Here is a 22,522-nt window from a genome sequence, read left to right on the forward strand (position 1 = left end):
AAGGGATAGTTACAGTGCAGAGAAAATTTGGCTGCTCAGACTTGGTGCACCTAGGTCTTTAGTGATCTCCCACAAGTTGTTAACCTGGCTGCCCATGGGCTGGTTACAGTCCTGTACCAGACACTGCTTTCCCCTAAACAAAGCTTTTCAAGCTAGAGGTTAAGCTTGATGCCCAGCACCAGTGGCTCACCTGTGCTGCTGATGTTGCTGATTCCTCATCTTCATCAAGATCATCCATAGTCACTGCTTGCAGCTCCGCAGGGTCAATTAGGACATTGGCTTTTGCAGCCAGGTCATCTGCAAAGAGCACACCAGAGCAGCTGTGAATGCACAAGTTACCTGTCACAGCCTTAGGTTCATTCTCTTTCCTGCTTCTCAGAAGTAGAGAAGCAGCCAGCGAGGTTGAATGCTGCATCAGAACAGGCTCACTTCTCCCCAACCTCTCCCTACAGAGTGGATGGATACCAAACAATGACAGGTACTGCTCCTTTCTGTTCCTATTCCTACCAGCAGCAAACAGAAGAACCGAGGAACCAGGAGACAGTGAACAGGGCCAGAGACAGGGAAGTTATTTCAGGGCCTGAGACCACCTGCTGAGCCTCCAATCCTCCAATTTGCTGCCCCAGATCACTAAGACTGCAGGTCCCTTCACAGCCCAGAGGAAGGCTGCTCAGATGGCTGTGCTGTACGAAGCCTAAACATGCTTTCTTGTCCACAGTCCTGGGTTTAAAGCGGTCCAGAAAGAACCTGGAGCTGCTGCTACTGCTTGCCTGGAGTGGTACAGCAAGTAAAACCTGGGTATCTCTTACACCCAGCAGAACTGTGCAGGCTTTGACAGTTTCTAGCCCTTGGCTGTGATGCAGCAAGAACACTTCCCCAACAGGTGTTCCCAGGCTATCTCCCTTCCTTCCACCAGCCATAGGCTGAAGCGGTATCCTTGTGGGACTGCTTGAGTTGGACTCCCATCTTACATCTGCAGAGCTGGCACGTCGCTACAGCTGCAGCAAGGGGGGCTGGATGGCAGACCAACTAGGGCAAATGGCAAAGCTAATGGTCCCACAGGGAGTCACCTTGGCTTTGCTGCTGGGCTTTTTGGGTAGGCTGGGGTTACCCTGACACAAAGAGGGACTGAGACCTGACTCTGTTCAGCATCTCTCCACTATCCCCACCATACACCATAATGAGTTTGGGGCAGAGAATAAAAGCACGTCAAGAAAAATCAAGGACAGGAGTTCAGAAAAAAAGTTTCCAACTGAACATCAGAATGGAGCCTGCAATTAGGAGAAGACAAATTAGTGTCCAAATCACAGATATAAAAAGCTGTTAACTTAAAGGACACTCCACCCCAGAGGGATGCTGCCTTCTCTAGAGTAACTTGCATCTTGTCAAAATTCAAGTCTCCTCTCCTTACATTTAATCACATTTCATTACCCACAGCTCCCTCCGTGGGATATCTCCTTGGTGAACTTCAGCCAGGACCTGTGGGAAAGCTTCTAGAAGTGAGAGCACTTACCTTTCAGAGTCTTCTTGAGATGAGACAGAAGACCTCCGAGTCGCTGAAGGTCAAAATAATCCACCTTCCCATTATAGAAAAGTTGGGGAGGGACATATGCCTCTGAAGTAGATAAAGAAACTTGTTTGTCCCATTAGAGCCATACACAGGACCCCCCCACATATATTAGCACCAACAGGTAAGTCTAAGACAGAGCCCAGGGCCCAGGCTGGTGCTACACCAAGTGACTGCTTTTGTTGTTCCAAGAACACAAGCCATAGAGGTAGAGGTAACTTCCATAACACAGTGAGCACTAGATGCACATCAAAGCAGGAGGCAACAAGGCTCCCAGCCTTTCTTCCCGACCAGTCCCAGTCACTGGGAAAACTCTTCAGCTCCCACCTATCTACTCTAAGCTGAGCTGGAGTCCACTACATCCCATAGGGTCCTTACTGTAAGGCACTCAATGAATCTAAAGAAAGAGTAAGCCAAAAGTAAGAAAAGGGATAGGTAAAGTTGGGATGAAGAGTGGGAAAGCAACTGGCATTGATTTGTGTTCTCCTTAATCCCACAGAAATTCCTGTGAAAACTGGCAAATACATTTCCCTGTATTTTAAATATTGGATCACAACATAGATACTCTTCTGCAAATCTCAAATTGTCCAGAATCGGTCTGGATGTTAATTGGATTAGATCTGCACCTAGGAATTTCCCAAGATCTACAGGCTCAGGGCACAGAAGGCATCAGCACCCATGAGAAACACAAAGCTTTCAGCATCCTGGAGAGCAGTGCCAGGAAACAAACCCTGTCCCAAACACAGAAGTGTCCTGCTAGCTTCTCCTCCAGGCCTTACCTTCACTGCCCAGTGCAGCAGGTGCCTTCACCTTGTGGCCATCCCAGAAGAAACGCAGGGCAGCAATGAGCCGGTGCAGGAAGCACACCATGTACTCTGGTGGGCACAACACAGTCAGGTTCTAGGGCAACAATGAGAGTTCAGCCATTAGGGCAGCTGGGAAGGTGCTTCTTAGTTCTGGTGGCCACGTGGGCCAGGCAGAAACTTCCTGTTCTCAGTCTTGCTGAAAGCACATGCACCCGTCTGCAAAGAGCACCTCCAGTTTCCAGCACTGGGATGGAGCCCAGCACTGATGGCGTGTAGCTGCTTCCACCTCTGTAAAACACCTGACCCTACAATAACAAGCTGGTGTGACAGAGGAGGATGGATACCACGTGTTCTGCCTCTGAAGATGGGCTGCTCATTAACGCAGAGAGGCTGGTGAGGAAAGGGTTTCCTGCAATAATAATAATATCCCCACCTTCCTTAGCTGCAGACCATCAGTCTGAGCAAAGGCCAGAAGAGTGGTCCTCACCCAAGTGGTGAAGAGGATGCTGTATCTAGGTATCAATTGTTCATCTGCTGGAAGCAGCTCAGCCAAAAGGGCAAGAGCTCCCACCCCACAGGTACCAGAGAGCTCTTCAGCTGAGGTCTGTGGGAAGGCTGTCCCTCTGACTTACCCCTCTATTGCTAGCATTTTCCTGAAGAAACTTGCGGAATTTGTTCAGGAAGATGTATCTGGATGCTTCCCCCTGGTAGGAGGAAAAGCAGGTGGTGAACTCACAGGGAAAAGAACTCCCAGAGAAAGGCATTCACTGTCCATCTCTGTCACGCTTGCTCAGGGACGCATCTAGGCTTCAGGCACGTAAGGTAGAGGGGCTCTGTATACTTTTCCATATTAATTAGGCAGATCTGCAGTGTTATGCTACATCAATAGTACCCAGAACATCTGCAACAAGGTCTGGGCCTGCAGTGATGCCTGAGTCCTTGTGGGGTCCAACGTTGCTGAGAAACAGAGCTGTATATGCTTGGGAGCTACGTTCAGTGGGAGAAAGCAGTTGACCCAGCTACCACCACTGCTACCACCATTTGCAGCGTTGTGTCTTCTAAGGCCCATACTGGGACGCACTGATGATGGCCAGAAGATGCACAGCTTTATCCAGCTGAACATTCTCCACCTGCTCTGCAGAGGCACACACTCACATACTTGCCATTTCTTTTCTCTCTGGAATTAATATTAATTGTGAGGGGAGAATGCACTGCAGTCAGACTGTCTGCCTAGTTCAACAGAAACACAAGGCTGGCCCAGGTGCAGCTCATGTCATCAGTCAACACTGGCAAAGCATCTGAGACTATCTATGAGTCTGTGATTCCATGACAGCCCTTTAAACAGCGCCCAATAACTGTTTCTGCAGTTCAGCCTGCCTGACTGGATCAATTAGAGAATTACTTCTGCGGACGGAACGTCTCCACAGCTGTACTTCTGTACCTTACAAGTCCTGGGATGCAGAGATAATGTAGCAAAAGATCCAGAGAGTGCTTACCCCTCCTCTGTCCTTGTTGTTCAGCAGTAGCTTCAGAATTTGAACCTGGAGACCTTCCACCACTAAAACAGGGACACAGCAGTTTGCTACTGGACAGCAACAACTGGAAAGCAACTGCCCGTGCTAACTCCACCTGTACCCTGCCATCAGGAGAAAGACCACCACCCCAGCACAAAGAACCAGGTCCAGCAGAATGCTAGTCCCATCGCTGGGAGAATTTTCTCCTTCTCCACCCAGCAGTAAATTAATCCCCAGCTGATAAACAATGCCCCTAAAGGTGGGTTTTGCTTTGCTCACAACGCCTGGCAGAATGCTGCATGTGTGGGCAGTGGGGACTCAACACTTGTACCCATCCAACAGTGGCCATGGCTGGCCTCTGCCTCTGCAGTGCAGCCTTTGTGATGGGAATACAGCTGCACGTCAGGTCAGGAAGGCGATTTGGAAACAGCTCATGGGTTGATCCCTCTGGCTGCACACAAAGAATGGGATCTTGGCAATCTCTCTCCTTCCTCACAGACCTTCAATGCGCTTCTTGAGCCGCTGGCAGCCTCTTTCATAAGCCCGCCGCCTCAGTCTTTCCTCAGCACTCTCCTCCTTCACCTCCTTACTCTCCTTGCCCTGGTTGAGGAACAGACAGAGATTAAGAGGAGTACGCAGCATGGGGCAGCATCCTGCCAAAAGGGGAGAAGAAACTCACTGAAATGAGGCATGAGTGTGTGGACACAAGCACACCTAATTGTCCCTCCTTGGCCTTGTAAGAAATCATGGCAGGAGGTCTTCTGAGGACACACAAGCCCATCTACAACTTCTTTGACTCTGTGAGGTTCCCTTCCAAAACTAATGCCATGGAAAACTGTCACCTCCCCAGTCCTGAGACACACACCCTAACAGGAGATGACAGGGCAGCGGAGGGGCGCAGCTTCCACACAGCTCTGCTCAGTTTCCCTGCATTAATAAGGGCCCACAAACTACCGAGGTCCTTTGCTCTCCTTAGCAGATGTGCCCTGACTCACCTCCTTGGTGAAGCGGTTTGGCCACCAGGTGGTGGGAATGAGCTCCTGCAAACCAGCCTCCTCCACACGCAGTGGGCTCTTAATGTAGAAGAACACAACTGAACGGAGCACATCAAAGCTGCAGCAAAGTTAAAGGAAGCACAAAAAGCTGTGGCAGAGAAGGGATGGGATATGTTTTCAGAGCTGGAGTCAGAGACCCCTTTCCAAAACCACTCAAAGCTCTGCAAAATCCAGAGCCTCCTCTTGGGAGAAGCCTCTTGTACTCAGAACAGGAGCTGCCCAAATGCTGGCATGGCAGTTAGTCAGCTCTGAAAGGAGTTAGAGCAGTGGTGTGCCCTAATGCCTAAGGACATTAGACAAGCGGGTCAGGCAGAAATAAAGCCCTGTGTGTTGGTATGATGTGACCTTCATGGCACTGCTTCCCACTCCTCAAAGCAGGACTTTGCACAGAATGCTGTCAGGCAAACAGAGGAGACTTGAGAAATGAGAAATGACCTCTCAAAGATGGGGTGGCTTCTGCCTCCAGGGAACTGCTAATCCTTGCAGTCTCCTTGGCTGCATTATTGAGGGCAGGGAGAACAGAGGACCGAGCAGGCACAAAGGATACAGAACATTGCTGAGGAGGTATTTCCTGGATTTCTCATGCTTCAAGACTGCAATGGTGAGCCGGAGGTAGTGAATCTAGGGAAATGAGAAGCAAAACTGACTCCATCCATAGAAGAGTATGCAACTCTCCAAGAGGTACAGTGGGACAGAACTGCCACTGCAGATCATATAACTGCAGATAATCAAAAACATTAGGGACCTTTGGACAAGGGGTCATAACAGAAGCTGGCTAGTCACAGATTCCTGGAGACTCAGAAATGCAACTCACTTGTAATCCTAGGTCTGGGATGATAGGAGAGAACCTGTAGGCCCGCAGCAGTGACATCAGTAGCTGCTTGAGGCACTCGTGCACTTCATATTCCTGAGGAAACAAGAAACAAAACCAATGGGATGAAGTCAGGAACAGCTATAGTTCCCACAGTGCAGCTTTGGAAGGATGCAGCGTTTACTTCTGAATTGAAAACACAAGCACCCTGCACCCACAGCATTTGCTCACCTTACTCAACAGGAGAGTGTGAGCAGTGGTTGCTACTATCACTTTGTACAGGGGATAAGTTCCTGTGTGAGTAAAATCAACCCAGTGGACAAGCCAAAGTCCCAGGCCCTACTTGGCTGGGCTGAGTCACCCATCCCCACAGCCCCCAAACCTAATCAAATCAGCCCTGGCAGAATCAACCCAGAAGGGAAGGACAAGCTACTCTTGTTAAACGTGATGGTGGAAGAACTGCCTTGTTGAGTCTAACTGACAGACAACCAGTGGGACAAATGCTGTCTCTTCTACGATCTTGGTACCCACACCAGCAAGCACTTTTGGCTTCACGTGGTCAGCAAGATAATCTCAGGAAGAAGAGTGTCTACCGCAAAATGGGATCTCATCACCAGGAAGGCAAAGAAGTTGATCACTACCAGCACGTTCCAGTGGATGCTCCTATTCTAAGCACCTCACAGCACTCCAGCAACTCACCTCCATGAGAAGCCACATGAGATCCAGCAGCTGCTGAATAAGGGGATGGGCCTCCACTGCCCCTCCTCGCTCCAGGATGCTCAACAGGAAGGTCATGAGCACATCTTCCACCAGATACACCTTGCACTGCAGGAAGACAGGCAAGTCAACAGCCTTCCAAGGCAAAGTCACTTCCCAGCAAAGACTGAGGCCTGATTTACATCCCTTTGTCAGCAAGAAACCAGGTACTTACAGAAGCTTGCAATGAGCAGGCAAAACTCACCATAAGAGGGGAGAAATAATTGAAGATGTGGGCCAATGTAATCAGCACTGTGGGTTCTCCCTGCAGCTGCCACATGGATGCATCCTTCTCCACCAGCTTCCCCTCCTGCAATGACAAACCCATAAGAACACAGCTTGGTGCCCACCCAGTCCACCTCTGCACTGACTGAGTGTACCAGGGGCCTGGAGCAGCCACTGCTTGCTATCACACGCTAGAATTGGGCTAGAAAGCTTGAATGTGACAAGTTAGGATGGCAGAGCAGCAGCCACGATCATGCCCCAGGTGTCAGTATCAGTCACATGCATGCACCTTGACAATCTGTTTTTCCAAATGAAAACTTGTTTTCTGAGTGCATGTCATTACTTGTAAATGTGAATCTCTTGCAGATGAGGTCAACAAGTGAACGGGGCTTGCAAGTAAATTGAGACTAAAGCAGAGAGCATTCCCCATGTTTTGGGCATAAAGAGAACATCTCTCACCCTCGAGGGAAAAAACCTGGTTTCTACTGAACACTGGTACAACCAAAACAGTTCTCACAGCAGAGAGCATGACCCCATCATTGCACCAGGACATCAGGAGAATGTATGGGCTGCAAACAAATTTCTTTCAAAGCTTCAAAATCAAATGCAGTAATTCTGAGCCCAACAAACATCACCTCTTGGAAGGAAACTTTGTGGGACTGAGAGCAACAAGGCCCAGTATGATCTATCTGAAGCCTTAGGGTGGAACTATTAGGAATCCCATTTTGCAAACCAAAGACCAGAGATGTGTATGCCCCCATGTAAAGGCACGCAGGTGTCAGGAAAAATCTGAGCATGTACATAGTGCAGAACCACGTTTCCTGGCACGATGCCCCCCAGACCTGCCCAGTAACATCAGCCTACCGTCACATCGATCCCGATATGGATCACATTCTTCAGGAAGCCCAGCAGCTTGCGGGCCTTCACGAGGTCTGCAACAGGAGGATCTTGCAAGGGGCGGTAGCCTTCCACTGGATAAGTGGGCAAGTGTTAAGGTAAAATGCAATCAGATTCTTTCAGGCCTTCTTTATCCGAGCAAAGAAAAGTGTCTGTTTTACGGTATGCATGTCTACATCAGAGTTCAAGGCAAAGTGCACTTCTAAGTGCATGACAGGCCACGAGATCTCCTCCTCAATACTGCAGTACTTCCCTATCTGCTTCTGATCAGAAAGGAGCCTCCATGACAACTATCAAGGGGCACATTCAGGACTGCTGCAGGTCTCAGCTTTCACACAGAAAGGCAGCATGCAATGCTTCTACTATGCTAGTGGTCCTGCATGGCTGAGAGGTTGAACAGACCCAAAGCCAAGAGGTTCAGAAGCACAAAAGGTTTCCAGGTCTGGAAAGTGAGATTTTCTAGGATCTGAATGCCTGGAAACTGGCAGCTCCAGGCTTGAAGCTGTTGATTCAGAGCTTAAAGTAAACTCAATTTCAGCAATTGCTAGCGCCAGCAAAGGTGACTGTGGGCCCTGCAGTTGTGGTCCAGCTGAGGGATGTCTGCTTCTTCTCTCCTTGATCCTGCTCTGAGCAGAAGTGCTAAGAGAAGAGAGTGAACTGCACTCAGATACAGATATTCCACAGCCTCCATAGATGGTTTCAGGGCAGGCTCTTCTCCCTTCAGACCTCCTCTCCCAACAACCAAAGGATATCGAAGTGGACGGCTTCCAAAGTTAAAAGCAACAGACTCTTTGAATGAGAGACTGATGGCAGGGAAGTAAGCCATTCCAGCACCTCTCGTGATGTTATCAAAAGCAGTTCCTAGAGAGATGCCATTTCTGAAAGAAGAAAAGCCCACAAAACCTTAGCCACGGTCAAAAGGTTTTGTGTTCAAGCAGGCAATTCATGTGTCTGCACCCCCCTCTCAGCGACCTGCCAACACAGACATCACAGTCATTCATACTTCTAAACACTTGTAACCTGACAGATGTGCAAACACCACAGTGCTGCTAAGCAAGTACCCTGGCAATCACAGCCGAATTCTCATTTGCATGTAATGGCATGGAAAGGCATTGGAGCCTGCACAATATGAAGAGCCCTGCTCAGCTTCAAGGGCAACCCAAATCCTTGCAAGGTATGTGATTACCAGGACATTTTAAAGGTGCCATTTTTGGCCTCATCTACTTGACACTGATAGAAATAGAAGGATAATGGTCTTAGTCCACTCTTCTCTGGAAGACAATGACAGCCTCTGACAGTTTTTCATTCCAGCTGACTTGTCTCAGGCCATAGTTTATGGCCAGGGAACAATTCTTACTCAGGTTGGCCACTGTTCATTGTCCAGCGAAGATGGAGGCTGCAGATTTATCACATTTACCACACTTCCCTCTGACTCTACTACAGGCAATGTCAACACTTGCCATGAAAGCAATCAGTGGGGCTCAGCCAACTGTAGTATTAAGCATCCCAACATATGCCTTCTCCTTCAAAATCCCAGCAAACTTTACAGCTATTTAGGAGCTTGAGCACTTTTCCAGCAACTGCTCTCACCCAAACTTAGGAGACTCCAAAGCTCACCTAGATGGCTTCTCAAAACAAAGCAGAAAAGCAGAGGCTGGAGCTAACAAGGAACTTAAAGGGGAGAAGGAAGAAAGAGGGATCAGCAACCTGCTGAGCTATGAGGAAACATGTAGACAACACGCAGCCATTCACAGAACAGGGAACTGGGCAAAGATGCTTACAGGCAGAAAGCAATAGTGCCTTCCTCAAGGTCTATCAGACAGCTGACGATGTCTCCTGCAGCCCAAGACTGCATTAAAAGGAGAAAAAAATATATTAGACACATACCCAGCAAGTTCCCACATCAGAAGAAGGACTGTAAGCCCAATCAGTCCCTTATGATTCAGGAAAGAAGGAGTGACAGCTCCTTCTGACAGCAGCTCACATTGCATTTTCAGACACTTCTGGAAGCCTCTGGATGGGATTTTCTTTTTTCCCTTGAGCACTAGGAACATGCACAGGATCAGAATAATGCTTATCCCAACACTGCATCATCCTCTGATGCGCTACAAAGAACCAGAGCCTTTCAGACACCACCAGCAGCACTGTGCTGGGAATCAGTCTGCTGGGCCTGTCAAACAAAGCACCCACACAGGGTGCCCAGCGCCCCTCAAGTACAAATCAGTGCTGGCACACAGCCTCCCCAAGAGCAGACTGAAGCAGGAAGCACAGATCAAATGCTTTCCACAGGGCCCAGCAGAACCCAGTGAGCAGGAGACACCTGCTTTCTTTTCCCTTCCTGGAAGGACAGTACTCACTTTGCCATAGTTGGTAGTGGTCACGTTCCACTTGCGCACCCTATTGCCATCATACGCATAGGAATCTGGAGTATCTCCAACTCCTTCCTGCATCACAGTATCAAAGAGGAGACTCAGATGTGGACAAGTACAAAGGATCCCTCTCATTGCAAGAGCAGCTTCAGGGGGAGACTGGCAGACAGGGAGCGCAGCTGACAGCAGACATGGTCTGCCCACGGCCTGCGATCTTTGTCTCCATTCCCTACTAACGTTTAAGTTAGAAAAAGAGCACTGCTACATTACACTTTCAAATCACTGTCAAAGCAGCCCCTCTGGATGTTTGTCACCCTCCCTCTCAAGTGCTGCAGATAAGATAGTGAGACCCTGCAGCTGGCAAACCTTCCCAGCACCAAACATCCCACCCAGTGCCTGACAAGAGCTGGCCTGGCCCTGCCTCCCCCAGGCAAAGAGGAGGAACACCGAGCAGCCATGTGCAGGAGTTACACTACCTCCTGATTAAATCTGCAGTTGAGAGTACACCAGCCAATCTGCATGAGTCCCTGGGAGGAGATAAGCACCTCATAAATCCATTTCCCTGAAAAAAAAAGAGATGCCACACAGTAAATCCGTGCCACTCAACTCATTGTTAGAGGAGTAGAATGTGATTCAGTTCCCATAGAAAATAACCTGGCACACAAAGGGTATTTCCAACATCCCCAGGACTCCCCTCCCAACTCTTCACTTAGGCACCACACAATTCTCCACCCTCCTGACTTCCTGGAAAGCCAGTGGATGAATTTGGGAAGACAGAGCTCTGGAACTCTAGTCCTGTGCTCGCCAGTTGTGTAACCCTCCATGGATTCTTCCTGGGATCTTAATCAAAGCATCACCCACTTATCTTCTTACCTTTGTACACACACGTTGTGGCCCTGATAGAGCCAAAGTTACTGTGGCCAATCACCTGCACCAATAAACAGAAGATATTACAAAGTCAGGCACTAAGGCCTCAAACCCAAAGTGTAGTGAAGAATATCAGCTAGTGAACCAGCAGGAAACTGATAGAGACAAGGGAGAAAGGAAAAAGTATAGCAGCTTGGCCTCAACTTGTCCTCACTGTTAAACAACATAGCAGGAAAGGAAGGAAGAGGCAGCCACTGGAGGGATGGACAGGAAAATTGGTTGCCATCCCCTCCTCTTGCTTAGCCAAGCTCTTCAGTGAGCCACTGGGCCAGCGTAACACTTCCCCACCCTTGCAGCTCCACTCAGAGTTTGCTAAGACTGGGGGTACTGCTAGACCTTTTCCCAGGAGAGATCATTTCCTCCAGGACTCCTCAGCTTTTTGAGTAGATTCCATTTAACAACATATTACAAAACCAGTGAAAGGGACCTGCCATGACAAACAAACCGACAGCTTTTAGTCTTAAAAGCCCATTTCCTGCAGCAGCCATCACACTCACCCCAAGTAAGTCATCATCAACCAGCAGGAGCCCCTCAAAGCCACTCGTGTGGTCCAGCACCACAGTAGAGGGACCAAGCCGGCCCTCTGTTAACTGATCTGAAACAAAGAGTTGCAGATAACCTGTTAGAAAAAGAGGTGCAGGATTTAAAGGGAGCTCTGAAGTGTTGCCGGGTAGACTGCAATGGTACCTGAATTCTGCACTCAAACATTGCTACACACGTCAGACCATGAGAACTTCAGGAGAGGAGACACCCAAGAGATTTAAAAGAAGCTTGCACAGCAACACCTTAGGCCTAAGCTATGCAGCAGTCAGACCATAAATGAAGCCTTCATGTCATCTGAAAATTTTACAAGTGCGAAGTTCAAAGGCCAAACTCTGAGCCAAACGTTTGGCCAGCGTATCACATAACTGAAGGCAAGCTCTGACTGTGGTCTGCAAGAAAAATGCTTTGGAGGAGAAGAGCCAGGATGCATCCTGCCACGTGCCTCATTCAGGCAAACAGACGCTAGCAAGAACAGAGGCAACAGGCTGAGGCCCTAACCAGACATCCACAGCAGAGACCCATAGACAGAAACCATCTACAGGCCTCTGCCATTCCCAGTGAGGACAGCACTCCTCACAGCTGGTCATGGCAAAGGCTCTGCACGTCGCTATCGATGAAATATATCCAACTACTGCTCCAAAGCTGCTTTTTCAGGCATTTCCTGGAAACATGCCTCCTCCATCAACAAGCAGACCTGCTTGAGGGCTGTCTGATGGGCTGCTAACAGGCAGGATGTAAAGGGACAATAAATTAGAGCCCAAGATGGCAGAAAACTGCTTACTCAGGGAACTGTGTTGCATGACATAACTTGTCCCCCCTCCAGTTAGGTAGCACAAACACAGACTGCAGGCATCTCGTGCCTCCTACCTTGGCTGTCTTCAGAGCCATTCTCCTCTGCTAGCAACCGGTCAAGGTGCTCCTGCAGGTTCTGGAACGTCAGGTGCTTTCTAGGGAATAAACACACACAGGAGCACTTCAGAAAGCTCTGCCTTCAAGTTTTAAAGCATTTTGGTCCAGACACGTGTCAGCATAGGATCGTGTTGACACACGAACCAGGAAGTTCTGTCGATCTGAGTTTCTTGGCATGGATCTGAAGAATTTGCTGACCAGCATGCTGGTGCGATGAATGAAACAAGAACCAAACACAGTGCGAACAAATGAAGCAGTTAACAGAGGATCCTTCAGTCTTCAGCCTGCTAAGGAGTATTTTGCCAGCCTGTATTAGCAATAAGTAATGACTGGGACATTGCTGAGGCAATGTCAATCATACAAACACAGCATAGGACAGGATTTAGTTCTTTTCCCAAGTACTTCATAATACAAAAGCAGAAAGAAGACCATATCAGCAGCTGGAGCAGCTCAGACAGAGGTCAAGCTCGCCCATCATCATCTCCATGAGAACAGCCAAAAACATTTTGTCTTCACACTTTCTGTAATGAAGTAAAATGCCTCGCCAACACCCTCCAGTCTACCACTGTACAGACCTTCCACACAGACCCTCTCAGTTCTCTCATCTCAAGGTTGGATCACTTATTTATTCCTTGTACAGCAGACCTTCCAGACTCGTGGCTGTTGCTCTTACTCTTCCTCTAAATCTCCGTAGCCCCAAGATAGCCTTTTGGAGCTGGTGCCACCACAGCATGCTAATCAAGATGAGGATTGACCACAAATTCATTCTGTGCCATAATGATTTTCCTTTTCCAGAATCCCTTTGCTAACAATCCTTTACTTCCTATCTGCTTTTTTTTTCCCTAACTTACTGAAGAGTTTATATCCCTCCAGTCTCACTCCTGTGCAGCAGAAATCAGCCCACACCCCACTACTTTATGCGTAAAGTTGGGGCTGTTCTCCTTTCACTACATCACTTTGTAATAGCAGCAAACTTTGTAATTTCATGCTCTTTTCCTTTTAAAACTTCCCAAAGATTGACAGAACAGCACTGCTTGTGTTGTGTTTGTGGGACCATCGTGATTTCCCTTTATTACTGTGAGAATTGCTGGCTTTTCCTATCCTGGTTGCCACTTCCACTCATCTGTGGAACAACCATTCCAATTCTTTGGGACCAGACACTTTTTGAAGGAGTGGTGAGAGACATTCTGAAAGCCCAATGCATGTGAAGATGCACAGAGGTGGAATCAAAGAAGCAGCTTTGGATTGGCAGGAGAAAGTGGCTTCAGCAAAGCAGCTGTATCAGCAGCTAGCATGGAGAAGGAGCACAGGAAAGAGGCAGAAGAGCACGAGACAGACAGAGAGGGGACAGCCAGAGAGGTTTACAATGAGCTCCCCAGAAGACAAGATATCACACCATAAAAGTTGCCCTCATGTAGTAAATACTATTTTTGAGACCAATCTGACTGCTACTGGACTTGCTACCAAGTCCAGGAAGAAGACTGGAAGGGAGCTACAAACAGAGGGACCAAGCCAACAAACTATCAGCTCTGTGCTTGCCAGGCAAAGAAGTTAGCAGTACTGACAACCAGAATGCCTGGGCAGATGGAACATACCAAGGCATGCTGGCAGGAGAGCTTGTGGCCAAGTAACATAACCCACCTTGCCTCCCCCCACAAGAACCTCAGCTCATCAAGCACACACAGAACCAGGAGTATTTTTAGCAGCCACAGGCTCACGTTTGAGCTGGCACTACTAAGTATAGCCCAGGGAACATGACCCCAGCCCACTCTGCAGCACCGCCCACCCAGCAGCAGCTACACGCCTGCCTCTCTGCAACACTTGGACCTGCTTTGCACCCAGCTGACTTGTTTCTGCCAAAAAATTTAAATGCAAAAGACCTTCCTCTCATCCAAAGCTACAAGTTGCTGGACTACAAGGTGAAGGAGAAATGAAAGCAAAGAGGTGGAAACAGACATTGTACAGCAATTTTGTGTTCCTTTTCCTTTGGTGACTCCTAACAAGAAAAGTACTCACAATTCCACTGCCTGAGAAGCATATGGTCTTCGATGTACAAGTAGCAGCCTTGCATTCAGTTTACCAGGCACTGATGACATACTTTTCATTAGCTAAAACCTGTGCATTTTGCATTTCTTTGCAAGCAGAGAGGGAACAGGAATGAGAAGGGGAATGCATACCTGCCTATTTATTTCAGAAATACTGCCTCATGACCTTTTATATGGGGTTTTACATGCAGGGGACTGACACAGCATCGCTGCCATCCAGAGACTAAGAAGTCCCATACCTGTAAGCAGCTGCAGGCTGGTTCCCATCAGCACTGGAGAAGACCCGATGCAGATAGTCATTCAGTAGCCTGCTGTTCACAATCCCTTGTGGAGAAAAAAAGAGAGAGAAAAAGAAGCTTAGAGAGTTAGAAGTCGAAACATTAACTTCGAGTACAAGCAATGAGGTTTGCAGACCAACACAGGGGCAGACAGAGCTCCAAGAAGTTATTTACTTTCTCTTCACTTACAGCCCTTGAGACCAGCAACATGGAGCGAATGCATTTCTACCACAGGGGAGGCTACCAGTGGTTCTGGCTGCCAGTGGTTCCCCAGGGTGAGACTACATCTTCAGGAGCCCTACTGCTGTACTACTTCCAGATAAAGAAACTTCAAATTTGAAAATGGGGATCCAATTTAAAAGCAAAACCAAACCCCCATAAACAAATACAAATAATACTGGTGTTACAATTCCTGATGTCCTGGAACATTTTAGGTTATCTGCACTAGGGAAGATGCAGAGACAGGAAGGCTTGCAGACACGGATCATCTAGACTAAACTCACAGCTCTCTTTAATCCTGTACACCTCACACCAGCTTTCATTGTGCAAAGTTATCCCTTGTGTCACAAAGCTCTGGGTGCAACAGAGCCCTCAAATCCCAGATCTGTGATCTCACAAGCATGATTCTGATGGATTGCTCAGTCCAGGCAAAAATGGACTGCTTACCAGGTACCGACATTTCCAAGGAAAAGACTGACCTCAGAACCTGAGAAGCCATCTACCCCAAGTCAGATGGGACAAAGACAAGCAACACCACACTCTCCAGCCTCACATCTCTGAAGAAAGGGCACTGTGACCTGAGCTGCTGGTGGTGTCCTTCATACAGCAGGAAAGGCCCTCCCAAAACCTCACCTCAGCTCAGAGATTTACTCAGTTTCAGCCCCGCTATGCCTCTTATCAGCAAGATAACTGCAATTGGAATGCAGATGATCTCAGGTGAGGCCAGGGCCGCTCACCCCAATCCACAGCAGTGCTGCTCATACAAAGCATGCTCAGCCCATACCTGCAACCTTGGACTTCTCTGGCCCAGTGCTCAGCCTGTAGTTCTTCCTTGAGAGAGCCATCCCAGCACCCCGTGAGGTCATTCTTCACAGCCACCAGCTCCAGAGCGAAGGCAGGACAGACACCCAGAACAGAACTTGCTGGGGAGGATGCTGCCACCTGAGGACTTTTCCCTTTCTTGTGGATTCATGCACCTGGAGTAAACAACTGGGTTAAGCCAAAGAAGTCAAAGTGCCACCACTAATGCCACCACACAGGAGCCCAAAGCCAGCTAGTTGCCAATCCTGCTCTCAGATCCACTTGTCCAACTGCTCAAAATCTTCCCAGGATTTTCCCACTCTTTCCCAAGATATGGATTTGAAGGGTGGACTATTTGGTGGGTAAGGAAGTGGCTGGTTGGCAGCATTATGTCCAGGTGGGAGCCAGTGATGAGCGGTGTCCTTCAGGGGGTCCATCTTAAGACCACTACTCTTCAACATCATTACCAATGACATATACAGTGGGATTAGCATGTCTGTGGATGATACCAGCTTGAGTGGTGCAGCTGATAAAATGGAAGGAAAGGATACCATCCAGAGGGACCTGGACAAACTTGAGAAGTGGGCCCATGTGAACTTAACAAAGTTCAGTAAGTCTAAGGGCAAGGTGCTGTACTTGGGTTGGGGCAATACCAGGTATGTGTACAGACTGGGAGAATAATTCTTTCAGAGCAGAAGGACTAAGAGAAGGACTTGGGGGGTCCCTGTATGAGCCAGCAGTGTGCGCTCACAGCCTGGAAGGCCAACAGCATCCTGGGCTGCATCAACAGAGGGGGACAGCAGGCAGGGAGGGGATTGTTCCACCTCTGCTTTGCCCTCATGAGGCCCCACCTGGAGCACCGCGTCCAGGCCTGGGGGCCCCAGTAAAGGAGGGCTGTGGGGCTGTTGGAGCGGGGCCAGAGGAGGCCACGAAGATGCTCAGCAGGCTGGAGCACCTCTCCTATGGAGACAGGCTGAGGGAGCTGGGGGTGGTCAGCATGGAGGAGAGAAAGCTCCAGGGAGACCCCACTGTGACCTTCCAGTACTTGAGGGGAGCTTACAGGTAGGAGGGAGAGTGACTTCTTACACTGACTGATAATAAAAGGTCAAGGTAACAATTTTAAACTAAAAGAGGGCAGATTTAGGTGAGATATTAGGAAGAAATTATTTGCTCAAAGGGCAGTGAAGCGCTGGCACTGCTGCCCAGAGCTGCGGCTGCCATCCCTGGAGGTGCCCCAGGCCATGGAGGGGCCCTGGGCAGCCGAGCTGGAGGACAGCCAGAGCATGGCAGGGGTGGGGCTGGGGGGCTGTAAGGTCCCTCTCAATCAAACCATGCTGTGATTCTGCGACGCATCTTATACAGAGCATACAGTAAGTTGGTCTGAGCCAAGTTAGGAACTCGGCGAGTGCCACGCGGAGTGACCAGCCAGGGACCCGAGCTTCTGCACGCCCTGAACAAGTAGGAGCGTGCAGCACTGCTGCCGTGCCACACTGCATATCCCACCGGAGCAGACGGCGCTGCCAGCAGGTCACAGAGAGGGCAGAGCAGCCCCACACATCAGCCCCTTCACCGCCCGGATCGGTGATTCGGTGCCTAAAAACAAAGGCGGCCCATGCAGCCCCAGCAAACGTGGGCTCTGAGTGAGGCCAGGCGCCGGACTCCCCACGCTGGGCAGCCGCGAGCAGAACCTGTGTAGAAGAAGCGCAGAACAAACAGCGCGGGGGAGGCCAGGTTTTAAATCGGGCTGGCACACGACGGGCAGGAGGGCCAGCAAACGCAGCTTTGCCTGGCAGCCGCGCCGCACCCCGCCATCGCGGCAAGGGCGAGGAGACGAGGCCGGCCCCGCCAGCCCGGCAGCATCCGCGGAGCAGCGGCAGCCCTCAGACCTGCGGCCCCGCCGGACGCGGGAGGAAAGCCCGGGTCCCGGCCCACCCACAGCCGGCAGCAGCCCCGGCTCTGCCCGCGCGTGCCGAACGCGGCGACGTCCCCAAGGCCAGGAGCGGGCAGCCTCCCACCGAGCCGCCGGCCCCGGCCCCGGCCCCGGCCCCGGCCCGGAAGGACGCACACGCGGCCTCTCCGCCCCCCCCGGCTGAGGTCGCGCTGCCGGGGGCAGCCCCTGTGCCCGGCCCCGCTCGGCGCACCGCCGCGCGTGGGCTGAAACAGAAGCCGGGCGCCACGGCCCAGCGCCCCGCACTCACCGCCGGCCCGGGCGCGCCGCCGCCGCCGCCGCCGCGCTACGGCGAGCCGCGAGGGCCATGCGGGCGGGCGGGCGCGTTGCCGGGAGACGGGCGGGGGCGCCGAGCGGACCGCGCCCCGCACCCGAACCGCGCCGTGAGTCCGCGCGGGGCGTCCCGGATGCGCGGCGGCCGGCGAGAGCCGGAGCGGGAGGAACGCGCCCAGACAGCCCGGCCGGCCGGGGACGGCCGGGGACAACGGCCGGAGAGCGCCGGGTGCGCGGCGGAGTGCGGGCGACGGGCCTGGAGCGGGCGTGGGAAGGGAGGTTGGGAAGGCTGGAATTAGACGGGGCCGCTCGCACGCCGTGTTGCGAGAGCGAGGGGGGCTGCGACCGCGCTCGGGGCTGCAGGACGGCTCGCTGCCCCTGCGGTGTCATCTGTGGCACGGCAAGAAAACGTCACGCGCTGCGCTGGCTGTGTTAGGAGAACGCATTGGGTGCAGGAAGAGACCGGCGGGCTGTTTGTCTGGGCAGCTGGACCGAGTAAGTGAAGGGTGGCCGTCCCGTTTACAGCAGTGGCAGCACTGCTATTGCTCGCACAGGAGGCGTGATGCCTGACTTCGGGACAGAGATGAGTGGTTCAGTGCTCGATGGGCTGCGTCACCCACAGCCTGGCAGCATCCCCAGAGCAGCAGCAGCCCTCAGACCTGAGGCACTGCCCGAATGCAGCAGGAAAGCCCGGGGCCTGGCCCACCCCACAGCCGGCAGCAGCCGTGGGTCCGCCCGCATGTCCCAAATGCAGCGACATCCCCAAGGTGGCAGAAACACCCCCAGAACGGGGCTGCAGCTGCCAGCCGGGCCTCTGCCACGTTGTGCGTTGGAAACGTTGCGCCCCGCTGGAGTCGGGGCCAGAACCCAGCTCAGCCTGAACCGGGCTGGGGGGAGGAAGGAGTGGGTTGGGTGCTGGGGGAAGAGATGGCCGTGGTTGCAGCCCCTAAAGCTGCCCTCCTTGGGAAAGGCAGAGAAGAAGAAAGCTGACAGTGGCATGATGGAACTCTGTTTTATTGATGGAATGTGATGACTTTATATATACAGCAATTGGAGCTTGCACACAGCAGCTCCCGCAACATCAGAGGAGCCAGCAGGTGAAGTTCTGGGCCCGACGTGGTACCCGGGAGCGGCTTCGCCCCCGGGCTGGGCCTCGCCGCCAGGACCGGCTCCTGCGGCGTCTTCGGCGTCTTCGGGGCTGGCTGTTGTTCTCTGCAGCCCGACGTGTGAGAGGCGAGCGGCTCCGAGTCCGGGCCCGCCCTGCCTGCCTGGAGAGCAGCTCAGGCACCTGGGAACTGGGATCTGGTCCCGACGGTGCCTGGTTGGTGGTGCCGGAGCTGCTGCTCTCCCGTCCTATGGGGCCTTGGGATGGCCCCGGTCCCTGCTGGCTGGTGGTGGTGGGGCCAGCGCTGTCCACGTTGGTGCTGGAGGCTGGAAGGGGAGACAGCAAGGTGAGCGGGACAGATCTCCAGCGCTGGGGAGGGGCAGGGTCCCATTCGTCATGGGCCAAAGGGACTTGAGCAAGGCCTCGCCTGGCCCCAGCCCAGCAGCACGCGGCCGTTTGCCTCTTACCGGTGCCCTCTCCAGCACAGGTGTTGCACTCCCATGCAGATGTCCTTGGACTCAAGTTGGAGCAGAGTCGATGTGTGCCTTGTGCAGCACAGGAGCTGCAGAGGAGCAGCTGCCAGGGCCTGGGGAAACAAATGGTGTGTGGCCATGAGGACAAAGTGACTGGAGCTACGGAGTGCCCCTTCACAGCTCTGGTGCTCAGTCTGTTCCACCCCAGCCTGTGGTGAGGCCGCAATCCCACGCAGAGCCCCAGAGGGCTGCTGAGGTAACTCACCCCTCTCCTTCTGCCCGCTCCCTGCCACGTGGATGATGGCAGTACCTGGCATCACAGCGCTGATGCCTGACTCCCAAGGATGCATAGGCATAGTTGTCCTCCCATGTTGGTTTTCTGCCAGAGAAGGGAGAGAACGTGATGCCCAGGGCTAAAACTAATGCATGGCATCCCTCCCCTTCCACCCCATGCCCAGTTCCAGCTTCCCAGTGAAGCTGAGGCCCATCTTAATGGCCGCAGAGGGCCAGGCCTGCTGGGCACAGCTTGTGTGCCCTCACATCTCAAGGGCTGGTTGAAAGACACCAACCTGAATGGGATTCGGATCCCCGTAAAGAGCATGTCCATAATAAACCAGTCTCTGTCTCGGCAGAGGGGGCATTGGAAGCAGTAAATCCCTGCGCTCACGGCCTGTTCCTGCAGCAGAAACAGAAGCAGCGTGAGTGTGAGCTGGGCCCGGTGCTGCTGAGCATCTGCTGTGCCTGTTGGGTGAGGGGAGAACTCCTACCTGGATGCAAGCCCGGTGAAACCAGGCGTGTTTGCAGGCTGGGCACACCATGGTGCAGTACGATCTGCTCTCTGCCATGGGCTCCATGCAGATGATGCAGGTCGTGTCCTGTGCCGGCACTGCCTCCACTGCCTGATGCGGACGATGCACCCAGCAGAAGCACCTGGGGGAAGATGGGAGGGATGGGCAAGGTGAGAAGTGCTGCGAGGAGGGCAGAGGAACAGGAAGGAGCCCCAGGCCTTGGCTCTGGCTCTGTCAGGCTGCTGGGAGGTGTCACAGCACACTCCTCACTTCTTTGGCTGGTGCTGACAGAGGGGTTGGAGGCTCGCAGACGATGCCTGGCAGCCCTTACCTGAAGTCTTCAAAGAACTGGGTGACACATTCACCCTCTGAAGCGCAGGAGAGGTGGAAGCTGCGGTCACAGTCTGGCTCTGCGCAGGTGATGCTGGCCCCCCGCTTGCCACAGACGTAGCAGTGCTGGAATGAGCAGAGCATTTCCATCAGCAGCAGGCTCAGGGCCTACACAGCGGGTCCCGCACCTCTGTGCAGGGCACAGGATGGGGCAGGGCTGGGTGGCACTCTGCAGAGCTGCCTGCTGCACAGGGCTCGTCTGCAAGAGCGGGAATGTGTCTCGGGGCTGGTTGGAAGGGCTGGGATTGCTTTCTTTGGACCAGGCGAAGCTCGCCATGCCTCTGCTGGCACCAAGCTCCCTGTTCGGGTCCGGTGCTCACCGTCTGCTCTCCCTGCCTGATTGCACGTATCAGGCCTTCCTCGAAATGGCATGTATTTCCGTGATCTTTTCCTGGTTTACAAAGACCAGTGGAGAATATCTGTACAAGAAGAAAAAGCATGATCTTGTTAGGGCAGATAGGAGGGAAACACTGGTTGGAGGAAGGAGGCAGGAGCCACATGGGAACTCACAGCACAAAAAGTATGGAAGCACAACCCATTTTTCTCATGTTTGTGCCCAAGGATGCTCGAGTCCTCATCCACTTGGCCACACAGCACGCATGCTGGAGAGGAGAGAGGAGCACAGTGAGCGCCTTGCGGGGCCAGGTGCCCCCGGGGGCTGTCCCAGGGGCTGCTCTGTGCCGGCCGTGCCAGCTGAGGGGCAGGGCTGGAGGCCGTGGAGGGCAAGGGGCACTGCAGGCCCAGCGGTGCCAGCAGGCAGCCGCAGCCCAACCGCGGCCCCCCTGGCCAAGGAGCACACGGGCCCTGCGTGCCCCCGCCTCCCCTCTCCGCCGCAGGCAGACCCCCAGCACCCCTCTGCCCGGCGGCGGGGAGCTGCGTGCAGGGATACTTTGCTCTCACCCAGCTCGCTCAAGCCGGCGGCCTCCTGCGTCCCCTCGGACATCGTGTGCATCAACAGTGAGCCTCGCAGAGCGTCTGTCCCGGCAACACCAGGCTTTCTCCTCCGCGTGACAACCTGTGGCAGAAGCGGGACGAGGCTGAGTTCTCAGCTCAGGCCCTGAGCGCCGGGGAACCCGCCTCCCTCGGCAGCCCCAGGCAGCCCCTTCCTCCCTGCTCACCTCACCAAGTCGCACTGAGCTCGGCCTGAGCCCCGCAGCCTTAGCTGTGTTCCACACCCCGCGTGTCACCATGGCCGTTCCGTGCCACCTCTGTGACGCCATCACACCTCACAGTGGCTGGGGGCACCCAGGCAGGAGGGCGGAGGCTCTTGCAGCCAGCGCAGGGTGAGGGGCCCGGTGCCGGACGCAGCCCCGCTGGAACCCGGCGTGTTGGTGCTGCTGAAGGCACTGGGCGACACGTCCACCCTCCTGGCCCCACCTGGATGCTGCCGGGCTACGGGTGGCTCCATCAGTATCCCAATGGCGCGTTCAGGTGGTTCTGCGGTGTTCTGAACGCTTTACTTTTTGGTTCCTTGCTGCTGATTACCTCTCCTTACAATAAATGACTCGATTCACGGAATCACATTATCTCTGTGGTTGGCAAAGACCTCTAAGATCACCAAGTCCCACCGTCCACCTCCCCACCTGCCCACGTCCCTCAGTGCCACATCCCCACGGCTCTGGAACACCTCCATGGACGCTGACTCTCCCAGCTCCCCAGGCAGCTGTGCCAGTGCCCAGCCGCTCTTTCAGCAAAGATCTTCTTCCTGACATCCAATGGGGAGCTCTGCTGGTGCAACACTCGTGTCCCATCGCTGTTACCGGGGAGAAGAGGCCAACCCCCACCTCTCTACAACCTCCTTCCAGGCAGTCATACGGAGTGGT

At 52.8% G+C, this 22,522-nt stretch overlaps 2 protein-coding genes across 2 annotated transcripts in view; both read right to left on the reverse strand.

Moving 5' to 3' along the window:
* RNF123 (ring finger protein 123) overlaps positions 1-17,983 on the reverse strand; it is a 44,993-nt gene extending 27,010 nt beyond the window's left edge. The window contains exons 1-22 of the mRNA XM_090147990.1: positions 17,921-17,983; positions 15,706-15,898; positions 14,664-14,748; positions 12,338-12,417; positions 11,425-11,522; positions 10,874-10,928; positions 10,477-10,562; positions 9,989-10,075; positions 9,413-9,480; positions 8,384-8,509; positions 7,599-7,713; positions 6,715-6,819; positions 6,453-6,578; positions 5,757-5,849; positions 5,490-5,563; positions 4,883-5,000; positions 4,388-4,487; positions 3,870-3,931; positions 3,006-3,077; positions 2,347-2,467; positions 1,514-1,615; positions 191-297 (exon numbers count right to left, since the gene is read on the reverse strand). Of these exons, the coding sequence (XP_090004116.1) occupies positions 191-297; positions 1,514-1,615; positions 2,347-2,467; positions 3,006-3,077; positions 3,870-3,931; positions 4,388-4,487; positions 4,883-5,000; positions 5,490-5,563; positions 5,757-5,849; positions 6,453-6,578; positions 6,715-6,819; positions 7,599-7,713; positions 8,384-8,509; positions 9,413-9,480; positions 9,989-10,075; positions 10,477-10,562; positions 10,874-10,928; positions 11,425-11,522; positions 12,338-12,417; positions 14,664-14,748; positions 15,706-15,787 (1,962 nt within the window). The 5' untranslated portion in view covers positions 15,788-15,898; positions 17,921-17,983. The remainder of the gene's footprint in view (positions 1-190; positions 298-1,513; positions 1,616-2,346; positions 2,468-3,005; positions 3,078-3,869; positions 3,932-4,387; positions 4,488-4,882; positions 5,001-5,489; positions 5,564-5,756; positions 5,850-6,452; positions 6,579-6,714; positions 6,820-7,598; positions 7,714-8,383; positions 8,510-9,412; positions 9,481-9,988; positions 10,076-10,476; positions 10,563-10,873; positions 10,929-11,424; positions 11,523-12,337; positions 12,418-14,663; positions 14,749-15,705; positions 15,899-17,920) is intronic.
* Positions 17,984-19,024: 1,041 nt separating this feature from the next.
* On the reverse strand, positions 19,025-22,107 carry LOC149916392 (E3 ubiquitin-protein ligase PHF7-like). The gene is made up of 10 exons (XM_090148534.1): positions 21,925-22,107; positions 21,600-21,714; positions 21,210-21,301; positions 21,020-21,118; positions 20,641-20,765; positions 20,289-20,451; positions 20,091-20,197; positions 19,787-19,900; positions 19,516-19,634; positions 19,025-19,374 (listed from the first exon to the last, which is right to left on the reverse strand). Exons 1-10 carry the CDS (start codon positions 22,105-22,107, stop codon positions 19,025-19,027), a joined length of 1,467 nt encoding a protein of 488 aa, XP_090004660.1.
* Positions 22,108-22,522: the final 415 nt, after the last annotated feature.

Source organism: Phasianus colchicus, chromosome 11 (assembly GCF_987193195.1).
Source record: "Phasianus colchicus chromosome 11, bPhaCol1.hap1.1, whole genome shotgun sequence".
Taxonomy (NCBI): Eukaryota; Metazoa; Chordata; class Aves; order Galliformes; family Phasianidae; genus Phasianus; species Phasianus colchicus.

Excerpts from the sequence above, each read along its gene's own strand:
- LOC149916392 (XM_090148534.1), bottom strand. The coding sequence starts at position 22,107 with ATGGAGCCACCCGTAGCCCGGCAGCATCCAGGTGGGGCCAGGAGGGTG. Across the intron at positions 19,635-19,786 it reads GAGCGGGCAGAAGGAGAGGG|GCCCTGGCAGCTGCTCCTCT; the intron begins GTGAGTTACCTC and ends TTGTTTCCCCAG. Across the intron at positions 19,375-19,515 it reads CTGTGCTGGAGAGGGCACCG|CCTCCAGCACCAACGTGGAC; the intron begins GTAAGAGGCAAA and ends CTCCCCTTCCAG.